This window comes from Lagopus muta, chromosome 1 (genome assembly GCF_023343835.1).
Source record: "Lagopus muta isolate bLagMut1 chromosome 1, bLagMut1 primary, whole genome shotgun sequence".
NCBI classification, from domain to species: Eukaryota; Metazoa; Chordata; class Aves; order Galliformes; family Phasianidae; genus Lagopus; species Lagopus muta.
In genome coordinates this window covers 77,755,463-77,773,883 of record NC_064433.1, presented here as the reverse complement: position 1 = coordinate 77,773,883, position 18,421 = coordinate 77,755,463, and the positions used below count along the sequence as shown (strand labels likewise).

At 39.3% G+C, this 18,421-nt stretch overlaps 1 protein-coding gene across 1 annotated transcript in view; it reads left to right on the top strand.

Annotated features, from left to right (window-relative positions):
* The first annotated feature begins 2,000 nt into the window (after window positions 1-2,000).
* CLCN1 (chloride voltage-gated channel 1) overlaps window positions 2,001-18,421 on the top strand; it is a 61,082-nt gene continuing 44,661 nt past the window's right edge. The window contains exon 1 of the mRNA XM_048968509.1: window positions 2,001-2,866. Coding sequence (XP_048824466.1) covers window positions 2,816-2,866 — 51 coding nt within the window. The 5' untranslated portion in view covers window positions 2,001-2,815. The remainder of the gene's footprint in view (window positions 2,867-18,421) is intronic.

The following is an 18,421-nucleotide window of genomic DNA, read 5'->3' as shown; positions in this document are numbered from 1 at the left end:
GAGGTTGTTGCACCTCCCTGGAGTACAAACACTTCCTACCCCAGTGCTCCCTCTTTGAAATGGTGCAATATTTTACAGGCGTGTAGATTGATGAAGTAGACTGCTCTGAAAGATCAGATTTCAGTAGGATTGCATCAACTTGCATTATCACTGCCACTTTGGTATTTACTTTTTATATACTTGTATTTTACTGCCTGGAGGTGTCAAAATAAAGAATTCTTGTTTGATTAATCTGTGCAGTATCATCCATTTGGAGGATTATACATCTGTGTAGAAATAGAACTTCTATAAGGAGAATTTTGCATAATTTCTGAAGGTAATAGCTCCCTGAGGCACTTTTGAACTCTTGGGCAGAATCCTGCTGCTTGCTAGCTGGAACTTGTATGGGCTGCTTGTAGGGGGAAGGACCCAGAAAGGAGATGAAGATACAACAAGGAAAGATGATGAAAGTGGGGGAAGATGAGGGGGATCAGATTGCTACAGGGAAACTATCATGAGAGACCTTGACGTGTTGTGTCCAAGACAGGTTACTACAAGCAGCTGTGCAGCTGGCCCACCTTTAGAAATCAGCAGTGAGATCACTTCTGGGAGTTGAGACCAAGGTAATGTACCTATGGTGATGCAGGGTGGAAGCCAGTGAGTGTGTGAAATAAGAAAATAAAAGTTCTGTTCTCATTACTTCCAGAATAAATCCCAGTATTCAGATCCACTAAGAGCTGTTTTTTACTCTCAGCTGTGACATCTCTTTTCATGAAAAAAAGTATAATGGTTTTTCAATAGTACCTAGTGCTGGTACAAGAATTCTAGCAGTGTTCAGTAGAAAACCTATCTGTGCTGAAACTGTTACTAGTAATAAAAAAGATGTTTGTATTTTTAGATAAGTAAATTTAAGCTACTGACACAGTTTAATTAATGCCTTTAATAGTGGGATTAGCAAGAAAGTTTTGTGTTGTTCGTATTTTGGCTCAAAACCAAAAGAAGGTCAAAAACGATTTTTGTTTTGTTGAAAGGGGTGTGAAAACAGTGAACGGGATATTCACAAGATGTAGTTACAAATCTGAGTTACATAACAACCATTTTAATTAGTGGAGCAATTCATTAGAGGAATACAATTGTAGTAACTGTGAAGTGTTTTTGTTTCCATTTGCTCTTATATAAAAAATGATAGATACTCAAAGAGTCTGACTGTAAAAATAATTATTGATCTGTTCTTCAAAATTAGGATGTACAGAATAGTCTTTTAAAAAAGCATAATTCTCAAAACATCAAAAGACTTGGATGAAAATCTGTAGAACAGTTTGTAAAATAAAATACGTACCAGGTCGAGATTCCTAACATACGTTGTCTGTGTTGCAGAGGGCAACAGGTTCATACCCTGAAGACAGGTAAAAAACATTCTCTGTATCATATCACTAAATTACTACATTGAAATACAATCAAAAGAAAATATTGTTATGTAATTGATCATCTTCATTACAAAGCAATGATGTCATCAGAGTTTACATACAGAAAGTGTCATTCTTTAAAGGGAAAAGAATGAAGTTATAAATCATCAAGTTCCAGGATTAGTCTTGGAGAAGCTAACTTTCACTAGGAACAAGGACTGGATCATACACAATGTTATTTGGCCTACCATTGCTGCTATTGCCAGTTTTACTCAAAGAATTTTTTCTAACATCACAATGAAGTCAGAGAGTTTTTTCATCCTGTACCTAGTTTCAATATTATCAGGCCTCATAAAGTGTGAAGTAGAGACAGTAAAGTTCCCTTTTGTCTTTGTGGCTGGTAAGGATTGAAGAAAGCAGTGCAAGGGCTTGCATGCCCTTTCTAGATTCATGATGACATTCAAGAATCCCTCAAATACCAACATGAGATCCCTGTATGTCCAGTACTGCAGCCCAGTATTAGAATTTCCATGAAAAGCTTAACAGATAGCAGAGGTAAAGAAGCAGCAGGTATCTGTGGAAAGAGCAGCAACCTGTTGTTTTGAGCTTAAGTGGGGAGGTTTTGGCAATTGGGTGGGAGAGGTGGCCTCTGTGAGCAGTAAATTTTAGAATGAAAATGGAGAAGAGAGTTTGAATAGTTGAAATGATACTAAGTGCTGGTAATGTCAATGAACAATGATTCTTGCAGGTAGGAATACTGGGAGGAAGATGGTTTATATGTGGTGAGATACTGTGGCCCAGAAGTCAGCAACAGTGCGTATACTTGAAGTCAAATTATGTTAAATGTTGAGGACATCATGTAATCATGTAAGGAATAGTCTTCAAAGTACTGCTGGGAGAAGTAGCCCTCTCAGATGATGACTCTTCTCAAAGTTGCCTCTGAAACAAGTTGTAGAATAATTTTGCTCAAGTTGCAGGAAGATTTTTTTTGTCCCTAACTTTGGTCATTTTTTTATTTCCATCCTCTTTCTTCCAAAGTCTCTTTCTGTCATTAGCCCCCATTCTTTCTATGGCCCCACTTTAGATCCCTTCTAAATGCAGAGAAGAGTAATACTGCCTGAGACAGAAAAGGGAAACCTTACCTCCTGTTAATTTACTAAGCTGTCCCAGTGCCAGGGCAGCAGAGGGAGATTAAAGCAGGGAAGCGCCTGCCATTTCCAAGCACAGATTGAACAGGAGGGGGTAGGGAGTCTCTGGTTACACTCTCCCTACTCTGTCTTTCCCTCACCAGTAACCTTCTCTCCCAGGGTGCACTGTGGGATTTTAGCTGAAGCCTTGTGTCTGCTTCACTCCATGATTTTGCAGTGGAGAGCAGAAGGGAAGACGTTGCCCTGAACATCCCTTGCTCCACAAAGGTTGTCTCTGGGGATATGACTAGGGAGGCCTCTCCAACAAAAGTATTGCGATACCAACAAACTCTGGTGAGTACAATACCTGCAGAAGGACAGAGCGTTTCCTACATTGTAATTTGTTCTCTTCTGAAGGGGTAAACGCTTTTCTTGCCTACAAATATCCTTCCCTGCTTGTATTAGGAAAAATTTGTGAAAATTCTGCATGAGCACATGCCCCAGAGCTGCCTTCCTCTAAGACAGAAGGAGGCCATTTTCTCTTTTTATCATTAAGAAAATGGAAATCATCTTTAATCCCCATGAATGAAAAAATTTTGTCACTGAATTCACAGGATTAGGAAGAATGTGCTAGAAAGAGTCAAGGCTGAGTTTGTAGGGACAACCAATCTGCAGAGCTGCATGGAAAGGCAGTTGCTTGTTGTGAATTGGTTTGCTTTTCTCGGACAGACTTCTCACTACTTTATTACAGCTTTCAGAAGAGGTAGAATTCTGCCCTGCTGGATGTTAATGCATGTTACTAGAGTATGCTCTTATTGGCATCTTTTAGGCAAATCTTAGCGAGGTTTTGCATTGCTTTGTTTTAAGGATATTTATATGGAGATTGTTGTTTCACTTCCTGATCTAAGTATCTCAACTTTGAGAACTAAGATTCATTTAATCTCCTCATGATTCCTCAGACTTCTCTGAACAAGCTGAGGAAGAAATTTGTACTGCGTCTAAGAAATCACTTTATCTGATATTTTAAATAAGAATTTGCATCAAACACTGCAGATTGCCTACTGAACAGCATGAGTGGAATCCCAGCCTCTGAAAACATATAGTGGCGGCCTGTTTGTGTCAGAGCATGCAAAGATTTCATAGCCATGTTTGTAGACAAGACTATATAGGAGGTATGGAAAACATGAATATCTTTGAGCTACTACAAAAAAAACATAGAGGTCTTCTTTGTAGAAGATGTCACAATTGGTTTACTAAGCAAATTGTACAGTTGCTTGTGGGAACAGAAGGTAGAGGTAAAGACAGAGAGACTACTTCTCCTGTACATGAACTAATACATGCAAGTGAAGAATTTTATGATCTGTAGTGTGACCCTAAGGCCTTGTATGACTGACTGCTTGACTTCAAATCCTGAGTTAATAATGAATATAAGTTTCTCAGTGATCTACATAGACACAACACAAGCACCCAACCTCTTGCTCAACTGAAAGTGCTTCTTATCAATTGGCAAGTACTGATGTTGCTGAAAGAGTCATTCATTTCAGTGGAAGGTCTGAACTATAAAATATTTCACGTCTGTTGTTCTGCGTTTCTGTAGACCAATATAAAGTAGCATCCACAGTGTCAGGACTAAGTTACGTTAGTACTAGAACACTGAGACTGTGGGCCTAATGCACAACATAATCAGATTTCATTGGTCTGTTTGCACAGTGTACAATCAATAGGTCAACTGTACAATTAGTAGGTATACAGAGGTTAGGCTTAGTAAGCTTGTCATGGTGGAAAAATAATAAAAATAAATGGAAATGCTTACTAGTGCCATAGGCAGTATGTAAAGACAGTAAACTCCACAAGGAGCAATCTCTAGGAAGAGATCTTTCCTCTGTGCCAGTCAGCACTTAAATGGGGTCTAGGAGAGGTGCAGCCAGGCTCCACCCCTTGGGGTAACACAGGTGAATTGCCTTCACCTGTGCTCCTGTGGCTGACTCTGCTTGCCTCAGGTGGTCAATCAGAGGTTCAGGCCATGATCAACAGTTCCCATACACACAGTATAGAATGTTGTAAGATTTCTGGAAGGAGAACAAGTTCTGAGATGAAAAATTGTACTGAGTTGGTTGCTGAGCTGATCAAATTGCATGGAGTACTAAACTGTAAGGAAATGCAACAAAATTGAACAAAAGTGGTAGTAGAAAGAACAAGTTTGTGAAGGATGCAAAAGCTATATTTCTTCTAAAGCTGTAACAAACTAATGAGTTCTTAGACATTTCACTTTTTTATTCTTTAATTTAGAACTAGACTAGTCAGAGTCAGTGCCAGTTTTCCTGCAGGCTTGCGGGAAGACATGACTAGCATTAGATCTTCTTAATTTAAAGAGTATAATCCATATAATTTGGTAGAAGGCAAGTCTTCTTTGGCAGAATATATACAGGTTATTAAGCAGCTATTCAGGACAGAAAGCAAGTCAATGTATTCCATGGTCTTCGTTTACTCATAAATTTGTTTCAAATATTTGCCAGTGAGAGCATAGATTCTGAACAGGACAGGAATTTGTAGCAAATGGTAGTTGTTTGATCCTTCAAGTGTCTGCATGGTTAAACTCAAAACATTTTGCTCTTTAGTTGAATTCAATTCACTCACATCCCAGATAAACTTTAGGATCAGAAGATAACTACGGTGCTACATATTTCATTAAAAAAAAGGCTACAGATGTAGGAGTTCTTTGATAATTATCATGTATTTGAGCTTTTCCGAATCTGAGGAAGGTGAGCAGATAATTACTGGATCTAATCAGGCTTTAGTGATAGGTAGGTGCTGAATCACTAACCTTGACGAAGAATGAAATATTTCTCAAAACAAGAGAAATGAAGATCAGTTATAATGATTTGGTAGCAAGTGAATATTAGATTGCAATTCTGGATGAAGGTGCCTCAAATGGATCCCAGATACTTTTGAGACCTGAGTGTCTTAGCAATTTATGCCTTAAAATACTAACTTTGGGAACATGCTCCTATCAAGCATCGTCATTATCACTGTTCACTCCATATTGTTAGGCATGTTATTTTTTTCTTACCTAGTGAAGGAAGAATAGCAGAGCGCATAAGATCAATGCCAAACTAATGCTACAAACTTTTTCATAAGTAAAAGTCACTGCTCTGGGTACACTGGCATTTAGTCAAAGGAAAGGTAGGTCATTGCCTGGCTTTAAAGACTGCAGGAATGATTGCTGTTTTTCTGTTTTAGAATATCTACTACACTGTCACAATCCAGTATTGAAGTTGCTTATAACGTCTTTGTACCTTGGGAAGAGGTGAGATGGTAGACCAAGCTATTGCTGGTTAGCCTTTGAGGTCATAAATCACCTAAATAAGAGATCTGATGAGTCAGCCAGCCATTTCTTGCCCTTCAGACCCTTCTGTGGTAAAAGCATCTTGGCTTATTTATATAACGTGGCCACTTTATTCAGTTTCTTATATACCAGCTGTCTTTTGATTGTTTCTCTACCATGTTCTTTTTAAGACATTTATTTTCTGTGTCTTTTGTTACCTCTTTGTCATTTACTCTTTCATGATTCTCTCGTTATCCTCAAATGCCTTTCTCTTACTCGTCTTCTGCTGCATCTCCTGTTTGTTTCTCTGATGCTTCTGCTCTCTGTACATGAAGCCAAGTGTTAGGTTTCACAGCTGTGTTTTTTTCTGTGCCTTCGTCAGGTCACTGCCATCTGTTCCAAAAATATCCCATGTGATTATTCCCCTGTGCTGTCCCAAGGCAGTGGGGGGATCCTTGGCTGTCCCTCCTCCTCTTTTTTTTTTTTTTTTGAAGTTATTATCGATCATACACAAAGTAATATTAGAAGGACAAGGAGTCTGGACAAATGAGGTCATGAGATTTATGCAGATTCTGCTGTACATGCTGCTAATTCTAAAGCTAGAGATGGCAAATGAGGCAGATGAATACAGGTTTATACTCTACAGGGCAAGACATAGGGTCCTGACAATGATATTAGAAAAGGAAAAAAGGAAGTTTTCAGTTACTTGCTGTATGACTGAAAGTGCAGGCATTTAAGGATCATCTCTTACTGTAATTAGGGAGTAATTTTTAGCTTCTCGTATTCAATCTTGGCAAGGTCTGGGAGGGAGTCACCTCTTGTATACTGGAAGTACTTGTTGCCTTACAGAGTAGCCTCTGCTGAGATTGACAGATGCTATAAATCCATTTGCTGGCTTTCTGTAAGTGAAACTGGTATTTAGTATCTGCTGAAGCTAAGGGCTTACTTTTTGCTTATCCATTGCTAGTTTCAGAAGCCCTGCAAGTAATCACATTTCCACTGTGACGTCCCAGGAGGACGGCTAAGAAAGACAAAAATTAAAGCGGGCCTTGTAAAAGCCAGCTTTTTCTTAAAATAATGGCTTAATTTTTAAAACTTTACTAAGCTGGAATACACATGGTATTCACTGATTCTGGACAAGTTGGTCTGAGTGTAGATTTACTTCACTACAATGCTAGGCCCTAAAGACAGATCACGAGGCATTGTTTATAGCTGCACTATCCAGCCCACTTGAATCTCTCCCACAAACAACAAAGCAGTGCTCTATCACTGCATGGGAGAGGTGTTCATATCTGCCTTAGCTATTTGAAACATGGGAATAGGAAATTGGCATATATTTTGCTGTGGCTGTAAGCTCTGCTGTGAGATCTAACAGCTACCTGAAGAATTTATATGGCTAGCATAGCTGGTATTTACAGCTCTATTAATAATTTGTTTGTCTGCCAGTATTTCATTTTTATGTCCAAAAAAAAAAAAAAACCCCACAAAAAAACACAAAAAAAAACCATAGATTTAAGATGGGAAGGAGCCTCTTGCAGTATCCAGTCTAACTCCTTAGTCACAGATCTTTCCCTTGTTGAAAGCCATGGCTGTTACCTCTTTTACCTCTTGTGCATTCCCTGTGCTTGTCTTAGTAGAGTCTGGCTTCATCTCCTCTGTACTGTCAGACAGCTTCACCTCTGCTCTTGGGTGAAAAAACACAGCTCCTTCATCCTCTTCTCACAGGCTATGCATTCCTTGCTTATAGTGCTATATAAGTTAAGCTTTTCCAAGAGCTGCATAGACCTGCAGCCCAAGAAAAAAATGTCATGAGCTGTCAGGATGCTGACCAGTCTAATCCTTGCCACTGATCTTGTGCTAGCAAAAGTGAAATAACCTGCCTGCATGTAAATGACATAAGAAGGCATCCCACATGTATTTGAAATCTAAGTAGGATGGATAGCTGCGTGCTACAAGTTTTTTACATGTTGTTATCTTGATAGCTAATGTTTACATGGTAATTTGGCTGCATAGCAGGTTAAAGTATTCCAGACTAGTTTGGGGGGCAAAGGTAAAAACCACTTTCACTAGCATTCCTGATATTTCAGAAAGTTAGGCCTGTTGCTAGCAAAACTGTAAACACTGGTTGGGAGTGGCGGAAACTGGAATACAGAGATTTCTGCCCAAGTTGTACAGCAGGTGGCACACAAGGTATAGTATATGAGAAATAATGCCTTAATATCGCAAAGCAAGTACAAAATCCTTGGCTACAGCTGTGAATCACAGCAAACAACTTGTGTGATTTGTACAAAAACTGCAGGTAGACAGAATAAATGTGTTAGTGTTAACGTTTGATTTATTGAAGCAGCAAGAAGCTGCTACTGAAGTTTCTACTGTTAGTATTGGCAGAACATCTTCCAAATACCTGCATGATGCAACAATAACTCTGTGGTCTTAATGCAGAGAGGACAGGCATAGACTATTCATGTTGAACGCTACCTTATCTGAATCTGCTTACCTAAACTGTTTTCATTTACCACTTAGAAGCTTACCAATCACATAGTGATTAACTATCAAGTAACCTGGGAACCCAAATTTCACGGCTGTGATAGCATATTATCTTTTGTGTTTCATAATGCTACAGGTGATATAAGTTGAACACAGGAGTGGCAAAGATTTTCCATAAGCTGTTACTGCAACATGCAGTTCAATCTGTGGACGTTACTAAGGATATTACTAGGTTAACAGATTTGCTTATATTGTTAATACTGAACCATCTATCTTTACAACATTTGTTGCTCCAGCCTGGTGAATTAGTTGATTCTTATGTGCCCTTGAAGGAACCAAGTGTCTGTTGTGATTGAAAGTCATTCATTTCCACAAAACATTTATAAAAGTTTCATTAATATTTGACTGTTATCCATGGGCATTAAGAGTAGATTAGAATACATGGCATCTTCACTGTATTTGTTGCACAGCGCATGTGTGGAACCTGTATCTTTGCAAAGCAAGCAACCACTTGCAGCTTTGAAAATAGGTAAATTACAGGCAGTATGTTCTGTTCTACGTTGATAAGGAAGCACTGTTCAAGAATACTGTCTCGTGCTTAAAAACATTACCAGTGATTAAGAACCTTCTTTGTAAACCCTCAGATTTGACCCTCAAGTTGAGACTGAAGTGACACCAATTAGTCTTAACAGTGGCGAGTCACACATATACTATATCTATTCCATAGATACTAAAATCTTTCCACTGGGAAGGTTAAGCAAGAGCTAAGTAAAGTTCTCCTCTTGCCTAAGTATGTGTGTTAATTCTTCATTTGAGGGTATACATTATAACTGAGATGATCTATTGACTGGCACATGCAGGACATTCTGAATGCTGCTTCCCTGACCCGTGGTGAACTCATTTAGAGCACGACACAGAGAAGTTAACCACATAAAATCATGAATGTTTTTCTATCCATTTACCTTCCAGAATGCTAAGGCCAGACACAGCAGAACTAGTGCAGGAAGGAGAACATGGTTATCCTTTTATGCCACTCATAATTGTAAGTTATCTGTGAAGGTTTCAGCCAGCACTAAAAAATCTTGAACTACTGTATGTTCTCTCTTTTCAAGACTGCCTCTTCTCTGCCTTTCAAAAGCTGTCAGGAGTACTCTTAATCCTGTGACCCCTAAAGAGTTTCTTTTTTTTCTTTTAACTTATATTATATATCTAACTTTCTGTATGTACCTTTATGCATACTGATCTTATATCAAAAGGTAAATGACCAGACATTGAAACTGTCTGAAAAAGTGAGAATAAGGGAGACTGGGAAATTCAAGGTCTTTTGCATTATTGGCTTGTGATTAATTGGGTGCACAGTGTGACGGGCAGCATTTACTGCTTACAGCTCAATTAATGTGGGATACTGCAACCTGACTAATAGCCCTTTACCACAAGCTCATAGTCAATGTCTGCAAGAGTTAGGTATCTTTCACCCTCAATCACTAATCCTGAGCCATCCTTATTGTCATCCTTATTCCATCACTGCTCTAATACTAACTAGTGGGCTATGAAATTACCCACAGGTGTAACTGTATCAAAGAAAAACCATTCTTGAAGTGTAAGTCAGGACAGTTTAAGTTTGTGAGGCGCTACCAGCAACTGCCTAAAGGACCCAGTTGGGTCAGTTTTTGTGTGCTCTGACCCATTCTTCTATCTTGGAAGGATCTTAGGAAACAGAACCCCAGGGGACAGGCAGTTACTGAATTACTCTTTCATTCCAAAGTGCTGGTCCTAGGAAAGAAAGGTCGTTCATATCTGCTCAGTTGGTAGCAAGATTCTCACTGTGTATAACTTGCTTATTATCTCTTGATGTGCTGTTTCCTAAAGCCTTGTGTGTTTATATTCTGTTCAACCTCCTAACTTCAAATACCTTAAAAACCCTGACATCATCACAGTAAGTATGTATCGTGATTTTAGTATAACGTGTTCACAAAACACCCTGAGATGCTATACCACATCCTTTCCAAGTCCTTTCCCAATGATTTTCTACCCTCTCACAAAGAGCTTTTATTTCCAACACAACCCCTTTCTGTGAGTATGGCATTCTCTCTTTCTCCCCGCTTCTCCAGGTCTGTGTACTTGGATCTGTTGTAAATGGATTTTGTCTAAAGAGCATTAACAGTTGTTAGCTGATGATATTTTGCTACTGAATCTTTAAAATTGTGGGATTGACACTGCTAATTCCAGAACAGTGTATCATCTGACAGTATGCTTTCCAGACTGAAGTTCCTCATGGTCTTCCCACAGGCACTACAGTGTCCATTTTAAAATGGGCAGTAGGCCAGTGAGATGTCAACAGCCCTCACAGAGAATAGATGATTGTCTGGGATGGACAACAACCCAGTGTCTGTGAGATGTGCCAGTGTACAATGCAGATGCTGTCTGAGCAGCAGTGGCTCCACCTGATCTCCTCCATTTGGATGTAAGGTGAAAGATATATTATTGAGTAGTTGTAGATGGTACCAGGTATCAACTCCACCAGGAAGTGATGACTTCCTGCTTTTCTGATGATATCTGCCTCTCATATCTAGTGCACCTCTTCAGTACAGGGTGGAAGTAAAATTCATAGTTAAGGCCAGACACTCCATAGGACTGATACTGCTGAGGAAGGCCTTCTCATAAAATTGACATTGCAGACCTAGTATCAGAACACAGATGCTAAAGGTGTTAATGCACTTCCAAGAAGATCTGAATGTGCAGCAGCAGCTGATATAGTACACTGATCATGTTCCCCTGCACTCAAGACTATAGGTCAAAAGAGGACAGGATTGTAGTGATCAGTGTGGCAAAATTAGGTATGAAATGTGTGTCCAAGTGGTCTTGCCACAAAGGTCTTGCTTTTATTCTTCAACGTGTTTTCTGGATTCCTTATAATTAGCAGCAACACCTCGTGATCTTTGCACCCTTTATATTGCCTGTGAGCAACAAAGGCTCAGGGACAAGTTGATGTTAATCACAATTTCATTTGACATGTGTTATAACCTTATCTCCAGCATGGAACTGGAAACTTATACAATGCCTGCAAAGTTCTTCCTGTTCTATGTAGCATCTCTTGAGATTCAGCTCTGTTCTTGGTTTTGACTCCATGAATATATAACTTTCTTCCAAGTCCTGCTCTTCTATTTCTTCTGGTGACTTCACACTCTCATTCCCTCTCTGTGCAAATGTCATTTTATTTATTATTTATAATGGCAAATACTATTATAATACTAATATAGTACTATATAAAGTATATATATAGTATATACATATATACTACTGTATGGAAACTGTTGATCACAGCCTGAACCTCTGATTGACCACCTGAGGCAAGCAGAGTCAGCCACAGGAGCACAGGTGAAGGCAATTCACCTGTGTTACCCCAAGGGGTGGAGCCTGGCTGCACCTCTCCTAGACCCCATTTAAGTGCTGACTGGCACTGAGGAAGGATCTCTTCCTAGAGATTGCTCCTTGTGGAGTTTACTGTGAGCCTATGATATGTTTCCATTTATTTTTATTTTTTTTCCACCATGATAAGCTTACTAAGCCTAACCTCTGTACACCTATTGATTGTATGCCTATTAATTGTACAACTGTACACCCATTTATTGTATGACTACTAATATAGTATTTTTATATGTGTATATATATAATATATTTTATTATTTTACTGCTTTATTACTGCTTTATCTGAGACACCCATAAAGCAGCTAAAGTAGATGATTTTTTTCTGCCCTTGCAGTAAATAAGCTTGGCGGGTCAATTACTGAAGATCTCCTACAGTGCACAGTGCCCAAAGCAAGGTGTGTACCAGCCCTACTGGAGATCTTCACTCAAAAGGAAGAAAAAACTCTACTCACTTAAGTGAGTGATAGGGTAGATGTCTGTATGGTATGTGCGTACCATGAGACTCAGAAAAAAGCTGTAAGTTGCATGAGGCCTCTGATGGTCTCTAATCCAAAGCCTTGCTCACAGCAGGGTTCATTCCAACTCTAGATCAGATTGTCCCTGGCCTTGTCCAAGCAAGTTCTGAACATATCTAGGATGGAAGATTCCCTAGCCCTTCTGGACATGTGCTCCTGAGCTGAATCACCCTCAAGAGAGGGTGGATGTGTATGTGCTTCTCTTTTACACATTCTGACATACCTTTTTTTGTCCTGTCCTTTGTTGTGTTCCTCTGAGAAGTCTGACTCTGATGTTTTTTTCCAGCCCATCCTATTCAGGTAAAGGGAGACTGCTGTTACATCCCTCCCCTCTCCCTACAGCCATTTCTTTTAAAGGCTGAGCAAATACAGCTCCCTCAACTTGTCCATATATGTCAGAATTTCGTATGCTAGAATTGGCCAAGAATCTAAAATACAGAGAGAAAGAAAAACTAATAGAAGCTTGATTTCCATAGAGGTAAAACTTAAAATTAAGTAAGTTTTCCATCCTTTCTGTATACCAAATGGAGGGATAAATGAAAGTTAAAGGCACTTAGGAATTCACTTTTTAGGGCTAGTAGAATAGGAATAGCGTAAGATGTCTTAAAATAAGAATTACAATATTCTTTTCAAGTAGGAGAGAAGTAACCCCTAAAGTCAATACCCTCAAGGAATAATTTTTGTCAGTCCTTCAAGATAGCTGAAAAAGTTATGATGGGCCTACAAGCTCACTGGTCAATTGATGAGTTTTATTGAGAGAAGAGATCTATCTCTAGCCTGACAATTAACCATTTTCCTCTTCAATTCTTGAAAGTATAATGGACTTCAGAAAGGACTGAAAAATTTCTTGAAGTCCACAAATACTCTCACTGATTTTTCCTGACTATGCGCAGTGAGCAATGCATAAGGTCAAGGCTGTGAGCAGTGTTATTAAACATACACATAAGACATCCAAAATTCAATAATTTCCCATAAACAATCAGAATTCAGCAGCTTCTAGAGCTTATCTCAGTTCTCAAGTTAAAAGAACTATAGAAAATATTCCAGTTTTCTTCCTCTGTATTTTTTTTTTTTATTGGCCTGTTTTCCTTGTGACTCTGCTGACTTTGGACACTGTCAATTTTTTTGTTCTAAGTTTATTATTTTCAAATGACCTGGATAATAAACGTCAGCCCACTGTGTAAAAGACATAGTACTAATAGGAAACTTCCTGCCACTTCTGCTGACTTGTGTTGTTCTAGGCTTGAAATACCAGACTACTTGAAATCCTATCTATACCTGTCTCTTCAATAGCTGCAGGCTATTGCTCTTTCATGCCTTGGAAGTCTTTTGCGCCTTCTTCCTTGTGACAGTCAAAATTGGTTCTTACTGATACACATACAGCAGCTTCAGTTTAATGAGTTCCACAGGGAAAAGACTTTCTGCAGCCTTCCTGACAAAACGTGGCATTTGCTACATGCAGTTCTTCTTCCCTTTCCCCAACACCTAAAAGTCATAGCAGGGAGCTGATTAAAGAGGGAGACAGCCCAGTGTCTCTTACGCTGGCTCTCACTGTCATCCCTGTAACAGCAGTCAGTGATAACAGGACGGATTATTTCCACAGGGGATTTGCTTTGCCATTGTTGGTGATGGATTTATTTTTTGTCTGCCATGAGAACTTCCTACTGCTTGCCTTCATCTTTATCTCACATTACTATTAGGGATTCTTTTACAGGAAATAAGGAAGACAGCAGGAGGCGACAAGACTTGTATGTACAGGAAGGCTAGGTGTACTTGTATGTTTAGGTGCATTTGGACAGGAGAAGGGAAACAGGAAACTTAGTCAAAATTGTACAAAATGTATTAGCCTAAATTTGACTATGTAGGGTACTTAAAAATATTACGTGGTAGTGATAACGTCTGTGTTATAACTTCCATATTGGCATCATTTATATCTATTGAGACAGGATAGGGCACATGATTAAAGTCAAAACAAATAGTACTTGGCATCCATGAAATTCATGAGCTGTTTATAGCACGTGCTCTAGTAGTACAATTACAGAAGTGAAACTAAAATATAAGCAAGACTGAAGTGTTACTGAGAAAAAGTGATTGTCTGTGATTGTCTTGACAGCCCCTTTCCTCATTTCTAGGTGTGCTCCTGCCACCTTCTTTTTGAACATTCCTGTTCATTAATCAAACGGATCAAAGTGCTGAGCTGCCTGAAAATGACTTTTTGTTGCATCAAGTTTTTAGATCATTAGCTCCAGTACCTAACAAATCACAGCCATCAGTTTCAACTTGCCTTTTTCTTAAGCCAGTCTCCTAAGCCAGTAGTGTAATCTCTTTTTCAGAGACATTAATAGATTCTAGGATCTCAAAGAAATGCCTTTTCAAGCATTTAAAATTTGAATGAGTATCAGGAAAATGAAATTAATTGGCTTTTTTCCCTTATATACCTCTAATCCTAGCCATCGCCTCCCAGAGTTGTCTGTCCATTCTCAAGGCACCGTCTTCATGGCAAATCCTAGCTCAAACATAGAATGGCTAGAATCATAGAATAGTTTGGGTTGGAAGAGACTCCAAAGATCATCAAGTTCCAACCCTCCTGCCACAGCTAGGACCATCAACCTCCAGATCTGGTATTTGACCAGGTGCCTCATCCAACCTGATCTTGAACACCTCCAGAGATGGAGCTTCCACAGCCTCTCTGGGCAGCCTGTTCCAGCATCTTACCTCTCTCTCTGTGAAAAACTTCCGCTGACATCCGACTAAGCCTTCTCTTCTTGAGCTTAAAACAATTCCCCCTTGTCCTATCACTGTCTACCCTTGCAAGAAGTTGATTCCCCTCCTTTGTATAATCCCCTCTCTGTAATCCTTGTAGCCTTCTCTTCTCCAGGCTGAACGAGCCCAGCTCCCTCAGCCTGTTTTTGCAGGGAAGGTCCTCCAGCCCTCTGATCACCTTTATGGCCGTCCTCTGGACCATCTCTAACAGCTCCCTGTCTTTCTTGTACTGGGGGCCCCAGACCTGGACACAGTACTCCAGATGGGGTCTCACAAAGGGCAGAGTAGAGGGGGACAGACACCTCCCATTTCCTGCTGGCCCCCCCTCTTCTGATGGAGCCCAGGATACCATTTGCTTTCCAAGCTGCAAGAGCACACTGCTGGCTCAAAATATATTTCTAACATGTCCTTAAAACCTTACATTTTTCTAAAAGTAATTTTAGAAAATTTTGCTTTGTAAGTCAATCTGCCTCCTAATTTTTTTTTTCTTTAATCACATTTTTTTCCCTAGTTGGCTATAGTTCATGTAGGCAGGAGTCTTCTCTTGAAATGTGCCAAGTCTTATACAAAATTAACAGCCCAAGCATAGCTTGTGCCAGCCTGGTTCTGTACAGCTCATGATTGCATTTTCTTCGTGTTAGTCCTGGTGCTTCTAATCAGTATAATTGTATAACTAACAAATTGAATGTACATATATTAATTTTACTTGTGCAACAGTCGATCTGTAGGAAGGAGGAGAAGAAAAATATAAATCATCTTCAGGGCATGGGCTGCCACTCACCTCTGAAGGATGATTTTTTCTTACAATAAAATGTTAGGGCATGGTGCAGGAGGCTTATTAGGAGATATTTACTATTTGCAATCAGAGCCTGTCATTTAGGTGGAGAGGTAAAGTGCAGTCACCCAGAATCTGTAGATTCTCCATCCTGGAACAATAAAAAATTCACAAGCTTGGAAGCATCCCTAATGAGTTTTGATCACTAGAGATGACTGCATTTCCTAGATGTTCCTTAGTCTCTTCTGCTAAAAATGCTTCCAAGCTGATTATTTCATCTTGAAACACTACTTCAGTGTTTATTAATGCAGCATTTCTTCATAGAAAATAAACAGATCCACTAAACCCACTTTAAACAGTGCATTGAGTGTCTTGTATGTTTTACTGTTTTCAGTTGCTTTTAGGTACCTAATGCCGATGTAAAAAGTCTTCTGCTCCTCATCAACATGCAGCCTAATTTTAATTTTTATTTCTTCTTTTAGATTCATCTTTTTGATTCTTGCATACACACTGTGCATATTTAATTTGTACTCAGTTTATTTTAAGTCAAGACAGTTATATCCTATCCTGCCAATGAAGTACATCTTGCTTTCTTGCTTTGGAGAGCCACTGTAGAGACTTAGTAGAGACTTATGTGGTGCTGCACGTTGGAGGGAATTGAGGGTTGCAATTGAAAAAAGTGAGCTTTAGGGAAGGAGCATTAGACAGCAGCCATGCCTTAGAAGTATAGAATGTGCTCCTAAACAAAGGAGTGTCAGCACAAAATTTTAGCAGATCAGAAAGTCTCAGTGTTTATCACGACCAAGATGGACTTAGAAGCAAGAATTTAGAAGATCACAGTGCATGGGAGAGAATTGCATATAGAATCATATAATCCTTACAGTTGGAAGGGACCTTTAAAGGTGCCCTTGTCCAACTCCCCTGCAATGAGGGAGCTAGATCAGACACAGCTAGATCAGACCCTCAGAGCCTAGTCCAACCTGACCTTGAATGTCTCGAGGGACAGGGCTTCCACCATATCCTGGGCAACCAGATCCAGTGCCTTACCATCCTCACTGTAAAAGACTTTTTCCTTATATCCAGCCTAAATCTCCCCACTTTAAGTTTGAAACCATTTCTATGTATCCTATCACCACAGACTCTGCTAAAGAGTCTGTTCTCTTATATTCGTTGCTGTACTGTCTGTCATATGTTTGGAGTTCTCTCTGTGTTAAAAAAATATACAGTAATCTTGTTTTAATCACTGGTGTGAATCTGAATCTTCAAGTTTTGAACCCTGCTGATTTTGACTGGAGAGCTCACCAAGACATCTAGGTGTATTCACTTTAAAGTTCTGGATGAGTTGAGATGTTGGGATCAATTTATAAAACCTAGATTTTCTATCCTCTTTCACCTGTTTTTCTGTATCTTCCTCTTTCTGCTGAGTTTGTGAAGGTTCTCTCTACTTGTTCTTTTCACTCCCAGTTCCAAGCTGTGATCACACTGCAGTGTAAGATAAGGCAACTCAAATTAATGAGTCATCCATCTTAGGTAGCAACATCAACATATATATGGCTTTGTTTCAAATTATCTGACCCAGCATTCACGCAATGCTCTGTGCAGATTGTCACAGTTGTTTCTGGAACAGGGACCTCGGTCTGCCCCTCTAGAGCTCACACCGTATTTCCTAGTTGATAGCATATCATAACGTCATACCATGTCATATCACAGTGTCATCATGTCATATCATGATCTGTTCATGTTTCCTTCCAGGTTCATCTATTACAACTCCTACTTCAATGGTTTCTTCATTCCTGTTAGAGACTTCATTTTCCTGGAAGAGTTTATCCACTTAAAATTATGAGGTCTATTTTTCTTCGTCCTGCCTTTCTTCTGGTTACCCCATCTTTTCCTTACTTATCAATTGATGATTCTCAAGATCTGCCCTGTTTCTGTCAGAGGTGTTCTGTTCATCCTAGTTTCAGTCAGTACTTGTCCTGTTGAATATCTTCATATTATGTTATTCTTTTTCAGTGTTAAAAGCCCTTTGTGGGTTTTTTCTTTTTATTTTTCACTGTGAATTCAACCCTTCTTTCAAGTCGTCTTTGTGAGTTCCTGTCATCATCTATCCATATTCAGCCATACTTACAATGTGTTGCACAGCTTAATTTCAGACTTTTTCTTCTGTTCAAGCCCTACTTTATTGTCTTTTCCTTCTGTTCACTATAAAATCTATCTTTTCTCCATCTCCCTCTCTCTTACAAACATTTTTCAAAGGATTCTTTCTCTCACAAAGTTCTGACTATATCCTATAGCTCTTTGAAACCTCCAGGTGTATCTTGTCTAATGAAATGTGCCATTCAAACACCTTGTTCTCACCTATTAGACATTGTCTTATCTTATGTCCACTGAAACCTTTTCCTGCCTTCTTCTTACAACACTCTCCATGTGTTGCTTCTGCTTTAGGCAAGGTACACTTGTTGCACCTAACTTCATATCCTTTATCTCAACCCCTTACATCTTTCCATACTTTCTTTGTCTATTATGGCCTCTGAGTAGTCCTCCTTTTGTCACCTTTCTCTTCTTCCTCCATTAGAACTTCCTTTTTTTTCCTTTCAACTTTACAGTTTATTTTG